The sequence below is a fragment of the Setaria italica genome, chromosome IX, assembly GCF_000263155.2.
Source record: "Setaria italica strain Yugu1 chromosome IX, Setaria_italica_v2.0, whole genome shotgun sequence".
Taxonomy (NCBI): domain Eukaryota; kingdom Viridiplantae; phylum Streptophyta; class Magnoliopsida; order Poales; family Poaceae; genus Setaria; species Setaria italica.
Genome location: NC_028458.1, coordinates 13168978 through 13187395, shown reverse-complemented (window position 1 = coordinate 13187395; position 18418 = coordinate 13168978). Strand labels below are relative to the sequence as shown.

The 18418-nt window shown below is 39.1% G+C and overlaps 1 protein-coding gene across 1 annotated transcript; it reads right to left on the bottom strand.

The window, feature by feature from the left end:
- Positions 1-347: 347 nt before the first annotated feature.
- On the bottom strand, positions 348-18390 carry LOC101784167. Its single transcript, XM_004982520.3, has 28 exons — positions 18018-18390; positions 17207-17295; positions 15953-16076; positions 13264-13926; positions 12809-13180; positions 12602-12703; positions 12299-12481; positions 10949-11090; positions 10674-10855; positions 9926-10011; positions 9447-9495; positions 9300-9366; positions 8727-9208; positions 8542-8641; positions 8277-8410; positions 8089-8156; positions 7780-7999; positions 7265-7480; positions 7021-7173; positions 6207-6260; positions 5928-6133; positions 5779-5845; positions 4803-5119; positions 3306-3486; positions 1829-3232; positions 947-1747; positions 792-863; positions 348-643 (listed from the first exon to the last, which is right to left on the bottom strand). The coding sequence occupies exons 1-28, from the start codon at positions 18090-18092 to the stop codon at positions 623-625; spliced, it is 6630 nt and encodes a 2209-aa protein (XP_004982577.1). The 5' UTR covers positions 18093-18390; the 3' UTR covers positions 348-622.
- Between the last annotated feature and the right edge of the window lie 28 nt (positions 18391-18418).

Sequence of the window (18418 nt, the reverse complement as noted above, 5' to 3'; positions counted from 1 at the left end):
GCCACCCTCCACGTCATCGCGTACACCTGCGAGGAGATCGCCAAAACTGGAGTGATAGATCTGCGCAGAGTCCTTGGTCATTGTGACCGGAGAATGACACTGAGGCAAAGGCAGCGTAGGATCGTGGGCTCGTGTCGTGCGTTGAGCCGGGTTTTTTCCCCTTTTCTTGCGGAGCGACGACGGCTCAAGTCCTGCGCTGATGACGTCTTTGAGAGATTTTGTTTGGACATTCTTTTTAACAGAAATGCATCATACATTTTGAGATTGCAACCAATTTCTGGTAATAAGGCGAAAACACTCGAATCACATTTGTTGGATCAGCAGCGGAGCAGCAAGAATGCCCAACAAAGAGTGTAACAAATGACTAGCAGAGCATCAATTTTTCGACCCATTGCGCATGAAGTGATCTGAACACCACATGCAAGTTTCAAACGACAAATTACGACATGCACTGATGTTACAAATATTCACATGTTACACAGAATTACAGATGAATAATGTACATGGGCATACATTTCCGTGCCTAGCAAGGCACCAGTACTCAACACTCATCTAGCTACTAAGCTACAGCCGTAACAAAAAACAGAGCACCTGGCAATAGACCCAGCATCAGAGATCACCTTCACAACTGGCCTATGCGATCCTGTTAGCAACAAAAAAACACACACACACACACACACATCAACAGGCATCACTAATTTGAGAAACAGTGCATATGCAAATAACCAATGCTCAAATGCAGGTGCTTAAAACTTAAAAATGCCTAGATCAGACATTTCACACAATTTTACCTGAAGCATTTGCATGAGCTTTGGGTTCTGCTCCAAAAGTTGGCAGAGCTTCTCTCGATCACTAAGTAGACTCTACGAAAAGTAAAAGTTACGACTATCAGTCACCTTGATATTGAGTTCTCACCAAATGTAGCTTCACAAATAAAAAAAAATACCTGAATGGCTTCTGGAGATGAAAAGAACTGGTTTAAGTTGATCCCTGAGTCTTGCTGCTGTTGAGAGAAACTATCAGCTTGCACACCCTGGTTCTGAAGTTGTGATTGTTCCCCAACTTGCCTCATAGCTTGCATAGATTCCTGCTGGCTCTGATGATACAGTTGTAGTTGAGGAATAGGAAGCTGGTTAGAAAATTGCAATGGAACTTGCGGCAAGATAGCACTCTGTGGATATGACAGAGGCTGATCTTGCTGCGGCAGTTGGATAGCGCCAAGTTGTTGTAGTGTCTGAGAAGGATGTGGCTGCTGAGGTGGTGGTGGGGGTGGAGGTGGCCGTGGTTGTACAGAGGAGACAGAAGGCTGAGAGTTAGAAATATTTTGTGGAAGAGCAGATGAGAGTTGAACTTGTGGAAGAGGCGTGCCAAAAAATGAAGCAGGCATTGAAGGCCTGGCCATAAGAAATTGTGATGCAAATGAAGGCAACAGATTCGAAGCAAGCATGCTGCCAGATGCAGAGTTCAGGCCTAAATTTGAATCAATAGAAGCAGTTGGAGAAGGCTGGACAACACTGCCTTGGTTATACAGTGTTGCAGGAGAGCTAGAGCTCATAGTAGCATGTTGAGTAGCCACAGCTGAATAAGGTTGAGGGGGTGGCATCGGCCGAGCAGACAGACCAGAGCTGAAGGTCTCCAGAGGGATCCTATTTACTGGAAATGTGTTCCATAAAAGCTTGGCATCTGCATTGGGTAAATCATTTGTTGATGAACCACCAGCACCCGTAAGCATATATTGAGTTTGACCCTACAAAAGGAGGTTCAGATTTCAGAAACTAAATTGTAACAGATAAAAAAACATAATTAAAGATCCCCTATCTTCAATTACCTGAAGGCCTGTGAAAGCACTAGGCATACTAGCGTCAAACGATTGTGTAGGATAACCAGAAGCATTAGATGTTGGTCGATCTCTAGAACCATAGGAAGATGACTGCCTGTTAACTAAATCAGGATTTTGTGTGGGCATGGATGAAATTGGAGGTGGCATTGGTGGCAGAGGTGGATGGTTATTGGAATGTCTATGCTCATGCCCACGGGATCCACTTGACACAGAAGTCTCAGAAAACTTCTGTGGACTTCTCTTCTCATATCTACTACGAGATGATTGTTGATGAGGTGCTTGTGCAGACGATCTCCCAGATAAACTACTAGGAGAAACACGATCACGGAAAGAATTCTTCTCTGGGCTAGGAACTAAATATTTTCGTTCCAAAGGATCATTAGCTTCTGAAAGCATTGCTGTCTGAGAAGAAATGTCAACGCCAGGACTTTCATCATCCTTTTGGAGTGATGTGACCCTCTGGGAAAAGGGAATTCTTTCGTTCTCCTGATTTTCTGTCTCCTCAACAATGGGACCTGGAGAATTTTCCCCAATAATGACAGGTGGTGATTGGAGACTATCATCTGGTTGAGGAAAAGGAAGTTTATCATCTGAACCTGATTCCTCATCAAAAACAATTTCAATTTCTTGATCGTCATCGAGATCAGCCTTGGGCTGACGTGTGTTCTCTGGCTTAGCATGGAGATTGTCATCTAAACTTGTCTGACTTTTTACTTGAGGTGCATCTCCAGTTGGGGCCGGCACAGGATTTTGACGTTCTCTCTGCCTTGCCATAAATTCATCAACATGAATGGATGGAGGCCTTCCACTAAGCGTTCCACGTGGAGTAGAGTTCACAATATTTGATGCACTACTTGCACCATCTATGTTTCTCTCTCTTGCAACATAGTCATCTACATGCATCGAAGGTGGTCTGCTTGTATTCGGTTTCCGCTGACGGAAAGTGTCTCTGCGTGTATTATGTCCTGAAGAAGCATTTGTTGTATTTAAACCTCGTGAGAACTGTCCAGTTAGTTCAGGCACTTGATTGTCCCTCACACGCCTACTTGCGTTCTCTCCCAATGCCAATTTCCTCCTGGCAGATTGGCCATGCATTACTTGTCTATCAAGAGAAGAATCGGGCAATTCCCAAACTAGTCTCTTTGCAAATTCACCCTCTTGGCAGTCAATAGGCTCTTCTGAATCAACAATAACCTTCCAAGGGAAGAGGAAAGGAGATTCATCATTTACTGGCATATCAACTAGAGATGGCATTAGATGGGCTGTCATCACAACAGAGCGAGCAACTTTGGACAGTGAGTCGGTGCCTTCTTCAAGAACCATCTGAATTGAATCTGTGGATAGTCCAGAACTCTCAAGAATTGAGTGTAGTAATGTGGTCGAATTCAGTACCTGCGAATTAAGATAAACATTAGAAAAAGGGCAGTCAAGCAAAATACTCAAACATAACAATATAGTAATATACCTGGCGTAAAAGAGACTTTCCAACAGAAGTTTTTGAATTTTCAAAGCCCTGGCATATCTTCTCTTCAAATGTCTTCATGAATAATGCAATCTCATTCAGACTCTCACCAGATGATTCCAAGGAACCACTAGGATCAGAAGGGAGCCCAAATAGATACCTCAATATTAACAGGCCCTCAAGACTAAAAACAACAGAAAGATTATCAGTTAATGCATCTACAGTTGTGGATATGATAATGCAATGACATGTCATAATGTACAGATATGGATAAAACTAATGGCCTGTCAATAAGATTTGCTTTGGTATGAACCCTAATTATGATAAGAATAATTCAACTAGCTAAACGAATACTCCCTCCGTCCCAAAAAAACAAGTCGTTTTAGGATTGTTCTAAGTCAAACTTTTTAAAGTTTGACCAAGATTATAGAAAAAACTACATATATTTATGGTATGAAATAAGTGCCATTAGATTTATCATGAGATACATTTTTATAATATACCTATTTGATGCCATAAACATTGATACTTTCCTCTATAAATTTGGTCAAAGTTGAGAAAGTTTGACTTAAGACAAACCTATAATAACTTGTTTTTTGGGACGTGGGGAGTAGCTAACTTTGAATCACCATGGAGAATCAGCTAAATGTCCAATCATGTTTAAAGTTAACTTTGAAATTAATAAGAACATTGTTTAAAATCTTAAAATAAGTATCCCTATATACCCATTACTTCTGTGCACAAATCACTGGCAATTAAAATTAAAATAGGTATTATTTCTTCCCTATCATGTGCACACATCATTGGCAATTGAATGGACCTATAAGAACCTTTTCCAGTGAACATTGCAAATGCCGAAGCAAATAAAATCAAAGCAGACCACTAAAATGAGCATTAGTGTACAATGAAATCAAGAACATCACACATCTTTTCAGTAGCAGGATTCACAGTGGATTCAGGACTGAGGGCAACAAAACTAAGAAAATGAGGTTTGCTTCATGAGCTAGATAACTTGTACCAATAATGCGTACATGATTCATGAGAAATAAATGGAAGAATAAGAAGATCAATAAAATGGAATAGAGAAGGTGAAAAGGAAACAGATCATGTCACGGCTGTATCATATACGCATTACATGGCAGCATGGTATTCAGCAAATCATGATCCTAGGTGAGGGCCTGAGCGGTCCTCTTACCCATATGTATAGATTATAGATAATAGGACCATCCAAGCCGGATTGTGCGTGTCAGGAGATCACACTTATCTCCCTATACATGCATGACCCACTGTCACGGCAAGAGTAAACACCACATCCGCACTTCTTTAGAAATTAGCATATGTTGACAAGCACAAAGACAGCAAAAAGGCAAGTGCTTAAAAAATGGCACCCCATTGAGCATTGACTGCAAATAGTGCCTCTATAGTCTATACACTACTTCTGAAGATTAGATGCTACTGAAACATTCAAAATCAAAAGCAAGAACAGGGATCAATGCTTACTTTTCACCATACTGGCTGAGGGCGATAGCACCTAGTGTCAATGAATAAATTGTTTCTACCAAATAATCTGTTGGTTGATTAGAACCAATATATTTTGTGAGCTTCTTCCAGCACTTGAACAATGAGGAAAAGCATCTCCAATTATCCACAGTTGACGAGTTATGGTTAGCTTCACTCTCATCTTTTTCAAGAACATCTTGGTTGGAAGTATGGATTTGTGAAAATATCAAAGCTACTGCACTTCTACAGGTATAAGAAGAAGCCAATTCCTTGAATGCCAGCGAACATGCTAACATTTCCCGTCCAACAGGCAAAACCTGAGATTTTATATTATCACAAGGTAAATATTCAAAACAAACACAGAAATCTATCGAAACATACGAACAAAGGTTTAAGAATGGTATTACAAAGATTTAATAAAGATACAACTCAATAACGATTTATCATTTGAGTGCCATATTATACAATTTATTTTTAAAGTAGCATCTATGAAAACCAGTGATGAAAACTTCAGCGAGCATGTCAGGTGAAAACAAGCTAACAAGTTTTCGAATATCCTTGAAAATATCTCTGCTGTAGGGAAGAGCGAGTTCTACATCCATATAATACTCAATAACAAATATAATCTCATCTGCAAGATACCCACAAAAAGAAAGACAAATCGCAAGTGTAATAGAGCAAAAGCTACTGTTATTTCATGTTTACATTCACACCCACTATTTATGTTTTTCCCTCGTCTATTGATGATTTTTCTTTAGATATTTTTAAAAAACTTCTACATATATATAGTATTTATCAAATGTGAGCAATTTTCAATTGTTAATTTTTTCCCACATATTATTTTCGCACAGGAAAAAGGACAGCATGCTGTACAGTAAATAAATAAATAAGATGCTATTATGAGCGTTCTAATACGCATCGAAACCCATGTTTCCACAATAATATATTAATAATAAATAAATCAAAAGATATGTACCTGACAGAACATCAAGAGGTGATGCATGATAGAAGAGCACTCATGAACAGATTCCTCACTCAGGGGCCTATGTGAATGAAAAATCATTGGTTTTAGTACATAAGTAGATAAATGTTTCTAAATAAATAATGGTGTGGTTGTGAGTTTACTCTTCAGCAATAGTCTTCTCATTATTAGGTGGGTCAGTACTAAAGATATATGCAAGAGATTTAAATAGAGGAATCCTCCATTTGAACATTAGATCATTCGTGGAGGATGCTCTTCCAAAAGTCATATCATCCGAAAAAGATGCACTGCTACAATTCTGTAATGACTTCCTAAGAATCCTTGCAACCCCCATCTTCCAAAGCAATGCCTGGATTAAGAGAAATGAGAAGACGAAGAGAGAAACAGCTTCCAAGAATCATAGATAGCGGAGATTCTCTCACCTTGCCATTTGGATGCTCAGATAATTTCACAATAAACTGAAGCAACTGGTGCACCTGGAATGCATAAAGAACCTTCAGGTTGCCAATGCTGAATGCTAACATAATAAATGATGACAGAATTGAATTTGAGGAACCAAAAAAGGCTCCTTCAACCAACTATGATGCTGAGAAAACAACTCAGCGTTACATTTATGCAAATAGAACTGTTCTGAAGTTTGGTACTTGAATGGTCCGCAAAGATAATTCTAGGCACAATACATATATCCTACAGAAACTTCTCGAACAATGCAGACAGGAGATTCCTGCCAGAATCTAGCAAGTTTTCAGGACACCACAGCATCACCAGTTTGTGTGTGGCAAGCACCAAGGTCTATTGGAGGCTATTCCAGTGGAACTGATTGTTTCATGTGTTGAAGCACATAACTTCCAAAAAAAAAAGAAGGAAAAAACAAAGCATCCAGACAAAAAAGAAACATTAGAACAAGGCTTTGGGATTGACCCCAGTTCCAGGAACCAATTTCAGGTGGAAGTCAGAAGAATCCAATTTGTATTGTGGATGGTAGCTTTAAGTGTGTCGTACATAATGAAAACTGCTTTGCATCAGCACACAGACAAGCTCTTACATTCAACTTGCTAAAACAGTGCAACAAAATCGGACACAAAAAAATAACTGCCCTTTAAGAAACTGGTCAAACAAGGGATTGCATTTCTCATGAGGTAAGTACCCATTTAACCCCAGGACTTTCAATAGTAATGCATTTATATTCACCAAATTAAAGTTCATAGCAAGTATAATCGCAGCACATTCCCATACCTTAAAGACCTCTCTCTCTGACAGGGAAGTTTCATCAACTTTATCATCTAACCATATAAATATCGGGCGAAGAAGAACAACCGCACACTCAATCTTTTCTAAGGCAACACGAACAATGAAAATACGAAGCGTGTCTTGTATCACCATCAAGGCCTACAAGATATAATGATCTATGTAAGAAGTGATACAGAGAAAAGGCCGTTAGCAAGGAGTGATAAGCAAAAGAAATAAAACCAGTACGTACCGAAGTAGCAAAGTTATCAATGATACGAGCAAGTCTATCAAGTTGTGGCATCAGCCTCACAAGTAATATGGCTACATGTTCAGGCTGCAGGTACCAGTTCACCTCTTTCTCCACCTGAGGCCCTAGAACTGTACTGGTACTCAAAGATCTAATAGCACTCAGTGAAGGAAGTTCACGTTTCCATAGCCATATGCCTTCATCAGGGAATAGATCACCCTTACAGTGCACACAAGATATTAGAACAACAGGAGAAAAAAACTCAAAAAAAATGACATCAGTAGAATTTGAGATAGAAAACAGGATTTATAAAGTTATCTTAATGGCCATTGGGTTTGAGGAATATTTGTTCGAGTTTACAAGGGATGATGGTGATGGAGCAAACCATTCATCCACAAACTAAACAACTAGGTTTGGGTCATAGTTAGGATAGGAAGGTCCATTCGTCGTCCCATCCTAAAAACAGTAACACACACATTATTGAGGCCCAGAGGTACAAGAGTAGCCAAAATGCTTACCAGAAGACAAAGCAGACTAAAAGCAGCCTTTGGACCTAATGGTACAGACGCATTAGTAGCCTCAACATTTTCAAGAAGGTAATGAAACAGACCAGGTGCCCAATTATACAATGGCCAGCAAGCAACTGCTGATGTAATAAGATGGCAAACAACACCAAAACCAACAGCAAAAGTAGGAAACATGAAGGACAAATCTGCAGCGCACTCTGCTAGTCTTGGGCTGCAAGACCAAAATTTTAGTGTGTAAGAAAAAGGGGGAAATCGAGAGGGCAGGATAGGGGGTATAAAATAGATGTGGTATGCAACAACCTAACTTCTCGATGTAACTGCAGAAGAGAACTAAGAAGTTTTTTGTTGCGATATTGTTCTTTTGTTTCCTGCAAAGAAAAAATAACCAAAGCCCATAACAGTTAGAAGCTTTGAGACGGTTGCTGTGCTCATACACAGAAGACATATCCACATTGACCATGTCACGAAGAATATGAAGTGCAGCTTACACGGAGCGTATGAAGTAGATTTATCAACAAGACAAGTGAGGGAATCATGAGATCAACAATAGCTTGCTCATGAGTTCGATCTAGAAGTAATTCCGTGGTAGAACTCAGTTCAGCCCCTTCATCAACAAGGTAATCTGAAGGAAGAATAATTGTGAAGTTTTAGCACAAAAAAAAGCACATGAAGATTCATGAATAGAAGAATCTAAAGATATACCAATATAAATTCCATCTCAGAATTGAAAAATATAAAGCACATGATGCTCACCATAACTATTTGATAAGCGCTCAAGCATAGACTTGCAGTTCATCAGGACTATGTATATAACATTAATGGCACCTTCTTCAAAAAGGGACGATGCCACAGCCTTCATAGACAGCAAAAAGGTAGGCATGTCATTGCAAACTATAAGTCATGAACAAATGGATGCTCCATGAGCATGAATTTCTTACCTTATCATCCGAAATAAATGCCAAGATGCGGAAAGCTGTTGTTAACTGGACCACAGAAGTGCTGCACAGGGCAACTCCATCGAAATACTTGTCCGCAACAAGTTTACCAAGAAGATTATCAATGACCTGACCATCTGAGTTACTATTTGAATCTGCAACTACATTTTCGACATCCATTGAGTCTGACACAAGCACATTTCCAGAAGAAAGATGAGCATCTCCACCGGATGCGAGAATTGCAGAATAACGAAGGAGCCCGCGTGCACCATTTCTCTGATAAACAACACCAGCATCTATCCATTCAAGCAACCTTGTTGGTGCATCTTTCCTGTTTGAACCAGGAGAGGATGAATGCAGAGCCTTGTGCAGATCAACAGCGAATCCAATCCATGATTTAAGTGACGACGCAGTTGAGTCTGCTACCAAAACTTCAAGAATTTCTGCAGCCGAATGGAAGATTGCGAGACCCAAAGGCGATCCTCCTGAGATCAGACAGAAAAACATGTAAGCTCTAGAATACTATACAGAACCCAAGAAAAAAGACCAGAAGAACATAATAATGTTCATCCCAACCATTCTTCGCCATGACTGACTCGAGATCCTTGTATGAAGAGAGAGATTTCAATAGAACTGATATTGCCTGCAACAGGAAAAATGACATCACTCAACAACTCAAATAGTTTTGAAAAGAAAATTTTGAGATAGGCAAACAACATGTACCTCGGGAAAGTAGCCAAGAGCTAATAATGCTTGTCGACCAGAATCAGACCTGCATCACAATGTAACCCTACGTTGTCATATGGAGTCATGGAAATGTCTATAAAAGAAGATATCGGAAACAAGAATATCTATCCCTTTCCTCAAGCGCAAAAGCTTTGTGCTGAAAATTTAACTAGGTGTCTTCAATTTCGGGTAAGTCCTATAGTTAAGATATAAAAGTTTACAGGCATTTGACTAGACTGCTGAGAGGAAATCATTGAATGACTGGACAAAGATCCAGATAATAGTAGCTTTTTCTTCTATTATTGATTATTGAGAATGGAACAGATAAATTTGCCAGAAGAAAAAATATTTTCTGATCAGGGTACAGGACTCAAAATTGGATGAAAATCTCAACTTGCACCCTCTCATCATTCTTTTACACAACTATTCATAGGAGCAAGTAAATTTATCGATCAAACACTTTCTTCAATACTGACCTTGAAATGGCACAAAGTTCCCAAAGAACCCACAAAAGTTCATCAGAATTCAAAGGAACTGAGAGTATTCTATTTGCAGCACTTCCCTACAGAGAGCAATTCGATTATTATTAGAACAATAAAGCATATAGTTCAAACCCGATCGGTTATTTGTATGTAAATTATGTTCCTAAAGAAACAGAGGTGTGACATAATATAACCACAAGTAGATGTAACGCCATTTGTAGTGTGGACGAAATTATGATGGACAGAATGATTTCACAGAAACATTGTGAAAATACAAACACAGTGCACAGGTACCCGCCATGACATACTGGTTTCTAGACCCAGGGCCACATCAACACTGAGGCATGATGGTGGTAGGAGTGGCAGATACCATGCACAGGAGTGGGTGCAAGGGGAAGGAGAGGGAAATGTGGAAAAGGGGAATATTAGAAATAACTTATTTTTTAACCTTATTTCGTAATCGCATCCTCTTTAGATGAGGAGTCAACAAATAATAAGAACATTAGAATCCATACTCTTTAAACTTAACTGTTTAAGATTAACTGTTTTTCTTGGAAATTAATTTTATGGCAGCACGAAAGCCAAGTTGACAGCCCTGACCATTAGTAAGGCATGCCCCACATGGCAACTTTTCTTTCATAATTTGCATCCAAGATGTCAATCTATTCAGTATGTCATGTATGTATGTGAAAAGGATTTTAAAACAATACAGATTGAATAATGCAATGAGGCCTTTACAAACCACTTTAAGATGTAATTCCGTGATCATTCCAACTTCTTGTGGGCGGCAGAAGAACCCTTTTGATAAAAGAACAAAAGCCTGTCTAAGAGTTATGCATTCTGTTTTATTCATATTTTCTGCATCTTGAAGAGAAAGAACTATAAGCTCAGTTGCTTCAGGTTGACTGAGCAAGAACGATAACCCTGTGAACAGAAAAGATTAAGTTCTGTCCATAATTTCAGGAAAATCAAGATTAAGATTATTCCAGTTTAAGAAACATAAAATTGCGATCGAACCTGAACGACAAAAGAGGAGTGAGAGGATAATAGATTCAATTGATGATGCTATCTCCATCAAAATTTCAGCAGCAGGCCCACTTGCTAAATGCAATATAGGCGATGACAACAAGGCTGCAGACAGAGGGAAAAAACTTCTTTCCTGCTTATACAGAGAATATAGAAGTAAGAAATTGTATTGCAAGTCATAAATTTAGCTGCTTCTACGAAGACTGATGATCAAAAGATTGCAGAATGCATTTACAATTCCCTTTAAGCAGCTAAGTTCAAATATTGGGGAATTTGTCTGCAGGACACTAGATAAATATCAATCTGTGGCAAGCCAAAAAAAAAAGAACTGTAGGACATCACCCAATTTCCTACAGACAAAAATAGTGTCCTTAAGACAAAATCACAAATGCAGTGTGCCTAAACAAATTTCCCTAAAATATTGCTCATCTTGTGATTTAAGCAGTTAAGACTGATAATCAACAGATGGTAAAAAAAAAATTCTCATCTTGTGCTATTAAGCAGTTAAGATCAGTTTGTTTCATCCATTTTCCCAGTTCGGCCTGGCCAGAATAATGTATTCCCCAAATCATTTCTAGCTGCCAAGCTTACAATCTTAAACTAAGTTTGAAGGATAGCTGGCAAAAGTTTACATACTTTGAAGATAAAGAGTGATATGACTATCGCTCCATCATAAATATTAAAATCGGAATGCAGAGGATAGGTCAAAGCCATTCTTATTGGAAAACATGCGATCCTTGTAAAGACCAATATAGGCCAACAGAAAAACCCAAACAAGATGCAATGAGTACAGCGGTATATAGTTCAGCCCTAGTGAAAAGGTAACAACAAAACAGAATAGTGCCATTCGCAAGATAGCTGTGTATGATTGCCTTAGAAGAGAACAAATCCGGCCAATCAAAGAAGTACAAGGTGTGCCACAGACGGAAAAGAGAAACAACCACAAAGACTACTTCCAGTACTCAACCCAATGCCAGCTGTGTCAGCCCTTTGGCCCCGCACAGCATCATAATAGAGGTTAGATTTAAGATTGAGCTAGTAAGGTTTGTACTCTAATTCCTAGAACAGACATGAAATGTTGAGAGCACACAGTGTTCATAGCCCATCTAAACAGCAGTAAGATGAAGGAGAACACCTTATCCTTGTTCCTTGGTCCTCAGCCATATTCAACTTAAAATTAACTGTCTAATGTAGGATAACGGATAAATTGAAAGAATAAACATAACAGTAGAAGATAATGCAAATTGACCACAAGCATTAACCCAACTTCGATCAAGATTATCAGAGCAAATAGGTACAGAATATGTGTAGAAAAACAACAATGCATATTCACAGTATTACCTGAATAAGAGATAATAAGTATGGATCAGTATCAAACTGCAAAAAACTGTACTTAGAAGAAGTTATAAGACCAATCGTCGCCTTGTATGAAAGTAAGCCTTCCAAATGTTCAGACTTAAATATTCTTCTAGCAGTAGCCACTGGTGAGGGATCTTCAATAGGGCCACAGAAAATTATCAACTTCTGCATCAGCATTTGACAGCATAAAGTCACAACTAGCCCACATCACTTTTAAGGACAAAGACACTGTAAATACAACTGTAATAAATATTTGCCAGTAAAAGGGCAAACTGATAATCTTACCGACAATTCAGCAAGTTCAACACTAGCAGAAATAAGAAATGGAACTCCATCAATGGAAAGTTTATCAGTCGGAAGATCGGAAATCACTTTGACCACTGCAGACTGCAAAACAACCAAAAGCTTCTTATCATCTACATGATACACTAAGATTGAATCTAAAGGTCAGTTGGTTGGGGGATTGGGGCACAGGGAAGGAGTTCTTCAAACCTCATATTTAGATAGTATCTCATAAAAACGCAAGCGTTGTAGAACATATGTAGCTAGAGAGGCAATATCATGCCTTTCCTTTTCCAGTAGAAGCTTCAACAAAGAGCAATAACCATCGCTGCTGCCAACAGGTATACTGTTGTGATCAGTTCGCGGCCACCATCCCAGGAAAGATTCACATCCAAAAGCATGCCGAGTAACATGCTCGACAATACCTAGGAGAAGCAATGTGGTAGCTGCAGATTTTGGTGTCTTCCAACAGAGAAGATTAATGATTTTCTCCATCCCACCACTACCAACAAAATAAAAGCAACTCTCCTTCGAAGAGCATAGTAGGAGAACCAAACTCAAAGACAGCACCAACCATTTGTTCTGAAATTAAATTTGCGTGAGATAAATAAAAGTTGAAAACACATTGAATATGTAGAAAATCAAGTTAGCATGACATAAACTACCTGAGAAGGGCACTGCAGATCAAGTAAGGAAATATTCTTGTAATATGGAAAACATCGGTTAAACAGCTCAACTAGGATCTTGGTCGTAGGCAACTCTTCATCTACTCCAATGGCAAAGTCATTATCATTGCTGTCAGCAACAGCATGGACATTTTTCCAAATTTCAGAGAGCTCATTGCTAGCGTCAGTAAGAATTTTGTCAATTTCCTGAGAATCAGAATCACTCTTGGTGAAGGCATTTGTCAAGTCCTGATTCCAAGTACGTAGAATGTAGTTTGTACTAGCAGTAACATATTTTGAAATAGCTGAGATAACTGCACTTCTTAGGTTAGGAATAAGATTTTCCACAGCAGACATTTGGTACATTTTAAGAGTCAAATGTAAAACTTTCTTTGCTTCAATTGATAGGTCAACATCGGTGGCTTGAAAATGGAATGGTTTCAATGAAGATAATGATTCTTCAAACGACAATTTGGATGAATATAGTGCAGGTGGGAGGTCCTCAAGCTTCCCCTCTGATGGAGAGCTGACAATGTTCGCAAGAGAATGGTCCAGACCCAGTTCTATGTTGAATTGACCAAGATCTTCAGCGGTATTACCATAAATTACAAGAGTGAGGCTGCGATAAGTTCCACGCAGCACTAAATGGTTCGTCACAATAGCCTGCAAATTAAGGAAAACAAATAAATCTACATGAAGCAAAAGAAGAATCATGCCCCCACAATATCAGGAAAGGAAATAGCAGCACAAGCAGATGTGACAGATACTACCAAGCAAATGACTGCCACTTGATTTACATGATCAGCGGGAAAATTTAAACAAGAAGTCTAAATTGAGTAAAGAACACTGAAGGTCTTTAAACGGTTTCGCTGTATTTTCAATCTCCATTAACTTGTAAACTGTAAACACCCATAACAAACGTGTTTATGACAGGAGGGCTCAACAAGCTATAGAAGTTAAAGACATCTGAGGACACCAGTGACCCATAACTTAGTTTCAGCCAAGGTGTAATTATCCATGATTACCAAGTAGAAAGCATTGAACCACTGCTGATTTAGGTGGCTTGGGGTTGGACATTCAGTTTTACAAAAACTGGTCTTTGCCAAATAGAATTTAATAGCAACCATCATAATTACTTTATTAGGATCAAATCAGGATCCTGAAATCTGGTTTTTCAACACAAAATAATGAGCTTCCCACATGTTTTTCACAAAAGAAAATAAAAATCAAAGAACTAGTTCATACAAAACAAGGATGTATTAAATAGGGTCTTAACTGACAACTTAAAATCATTTAAACACACATATTAAACAGTTTCTAAAGAAACAATCCTTCATCTAAACACCCATTCAGGGACACAATTTTGCAGCTCTCAGTTCAAGACTTCAAGGATCCAAACGTCACCAGGAAACTTAAGGGTCTTACAGTCACTTTGTGCAATTTATAGATCTCAAGTAAATGACTATTACCTAAACCTTGCCCACTGTCCTATCCATCACACACAAATAGGTACCTTTAAATCTATAAATTGCAGTTAAATTTTACTTCTGATCATCAAAACACAAAGATTCACATTAGCTAGATGAATAAAACAATGAGCAGATAATCCCATCCTCAGCTGAGGATACCCAGTGGCACACATGCATACACGTGCAAATCAATCCACAAAGTTCAAGTAAGGTGAACCGGTGTAGAACCCACTAGCACAACCTAATGTCCTTTTAAGCAGTATCAATAGAGTAGACTTCAGCTATGGTAAACTATTGATTAAGAATAGGATTGGGAACCATTGAACTAAATGTGAGAAATTTCACAAACTTGATATGAAATGTTGTTATGGCTCTTAGGCACAAACTTAATATGAACAAACCCCGTGGTAGTTTAGCAATGGCTGTGGCCAAGATTAGAACAGCTTCATAGCCTAACAAGAATTGTTGTTTCTATGTAAGTGATAAAATTAGTTTCTTAGCATAAGATCAGCTACATTGTATCTTACCTTAACTGACCAGAATATCATCTCCATTTGTGGAAACATGAAAAGACTAAATTAGGGGGGTGTTTGGATACCACCTGCTAAAGTTTAGCACCTGTCACATCGAATGTTTGGATACTAATTAGGAGTATTAAACATAGGCTAATTACAAAACTAATTGCACAGATGGAGTCTAATTCGCGAGACGAATCTATTAAGCCTAATTAGTCCATGATTTGACAATGTGGTGCTACAGTAACCATTTGCTAATGATGGATTAATTAGGCTTAGTAGATTTGTCTCGCGAATTAGCTCAGGGTTCTGCAATTAGTTTTATAATTAGCTCATGTTTAGTCCTAATTAGCATCCAAACATTCGATGTGACACTGCTAAAGTTTAGCACCTAGTATCCAAACACCCACTAGGTTGCTTCAGAGGCTCCATCAATCATCTAAATTGTCTTAGAATTCATAAATACAGAAATGTTCTTTAGACTCAGGTTCTTCAACCTGGCTCCAGACTCTCGTTGAGCTGCATGGGAGAAGAAGCTCCTGACCAGTCAACCTAGGGCAGGTGTCCTACCTTCACACCTTGGATCCTTACCCAGCCAAGGACTACAGCAATCCTTAGTCCTTACTATATTGAACGCTTGAACATTTGTAGAGCAAGAATAAATGCAGTAACAAGATATTGATAAAAACAACAAAGATGTCATACCTCAACTTCTAGCACATTGGATGAAGAATGTGAATATAAGAAAGGCTGGCAAAGACGCCTAAACCGAGACTCCCCATCACAGTGAACAAACACTTCCAAAGCAAATGAAGGTGGTGATGTAGCACTGGATATAATAGCATCAACAGTAGTCAGGGAACATGGCTCATCATTAACATAAGCAAAAAAACAGTGTTGTATAAATTGTGTATGCATGCTCCTAGCACATGTGAACAATTAGTACAATTATATTTGGAATTTTACACTGAAGAAAACTGGAATCTCACTCTTAACGACACTATTAAGAAATAAAAGCATCAATCACTGCAAGCTATATCAGCTAGCAATCAAATCTTAAAGAAAAAAATAAGTGTTTAAAGGATATTTCCTCAGGCTTAATGAACTGAGCAAGTGAGCAGGTACCATAATTTACCATAACTACAGCCAAAAACAACAAAACTATGTTATTTTGGGGGAAAGGTTAGGGTGAAGCATTACAAATCCTCAACATTCTTGGCATATAAAGTACTGTCACATACTAAATTATTACTTAGGCTTACCACCAACTCTGCTTTTCATAGAACCTGTCCCCTGTTAATATTTGTGCTAGGACTATATTTTCAACTATTTAACATCATTACTATCATTGTAGTTAGGTTAAATTTATGGCATAACAGAACTTGCACTCGGTTCAAGTCTGATGAAGCCACTGTTGCTGTCAGAAGGTTTCAGAACTGTAAAACAAATATTTTCTTACACGTGATCTAACTAAAGAAATCAATTACAACACTTGTATCTTTTTCAACTTTTACTCGTATAAATATAAGCACTTGACAGATGATTTATCTGATTTAGCTGCAATATTAGCTTACAGTAAAAAAGCAAAAGGAACACTCTCATCGAACACCTAGATAGTTGGGATAGAATGACATTAAAAATTCAAGGATCAAAATGGACAGACAAAGGCATGTCCAACTTGGAACATATTTACTATGTGTTGAGTCATCCCCAAGCAAATGCAATCACCACATTAAACTGTTCACGGATCAAAGATCATCAGATGTTAAAAAAGTGATCCTTGTTTTTGATAAAATACAACAGACAAATAAGTTAAACAGGCACTGCTCTGCAGGACATATTCTATCACAAGTAACCTTTACACTGGAGACATATTTTCTGCTGATTATAAAAAAGATCAAAAATACAAGAATGCTATAAGCACAAAAAAAAACAATATTCAAAAGAAATGCTTCTTACCCAACAAGGGAAATGTTTGGCGTAGAAGGAGCTGCATTCTGCTCAAGAAACTCACAAGCAGTGATCACAACTGGTTCAGAAAATAGCACCTGCATGATGTAACATTGTAAAGTGCGCTCTAAGGATAAGAATAAATGAGTATCCCTCCCTATACCTGAAGATTTGTTAGCTGCAATCCTTGACACCTCAAAATTAGATTCTTAGATTAGGAAAATGTCCCAAGGTGGACACTTTTGGGTGTTTGAAAACCAGCTACGCAGATTTCTACTCCTTATATCACAGGACAGGAAATAAGTTCTCCAGTTTTCAGGTTCTCATTTGCATTGAATCCAGTTAATATATGATACGGTATGTCTAGCTACATTTCAACAAGGCGACACCAGCAACTTAACTGCGCTGCACACACAAATGTGAAGACATGGTGGTGCAGACTGCAGAGCCACAGAGCCAATGTCATGACTTCTGAACTTCTGGAATGAAATGGGTCTCAGGTTTTCCACAGAAAATAATCACTAGCTTTATTCTGTGAAACCTAAACTTATCTAGCATGCTAAGGTCAAATATTTATCTCATGAGACCGCTTCACATATTGAAAAGAATTTGTCTACACAATTGCTGCATTAAACCAAATCTACCAATCACCTCTTATCATCAGCCTCGCCTAACTCTATGCAAGTGACGTGCACCAATGCACCAATGGAGCCTAGCAGTCTACAAACTATTCGAGCGTCTACTTGCCCAGCAGTAGCTTGGTCGCAGATTTCAGAGCAGATTAACAGGAAAGGGGAAGAAACAGGATTGGGAATCGTACCTCGTCGACGTACTCGTCCAGCTGGGAGTGGAGGATCGTCTGCGCGAACAGCACGACCGGCTCCGGTCGGCCCATCGCCGTGAATCGATTACGCCCGGACGGCCCGGCTTGGAGCCGCTGTTAGCCTCGCCAGCGCGAGCCAAAGCAGGCAGAGAGGCCTAAAACCCTAGCTCCCGCCGGAGCGTGAGAGGGGAGGAGAGGGGACGGGAAGCCTCCGCGAGTGGAGTCCGCAGCGTAGCAAGGCCGCGCGGGTTACAGCTCCAGTTAGCCCTCCTCTTTGACGGCGTCGACCGCGGCGGCGGCCGGTGGAAGAGGAGGGTTTGGTTTAGGGGCCAAGGAGCGTGGCAAGGAGGAGGCTGTCCTTTTCGTTAGTCTCCCCCATTTTTTTCTCTTTTTTCCCT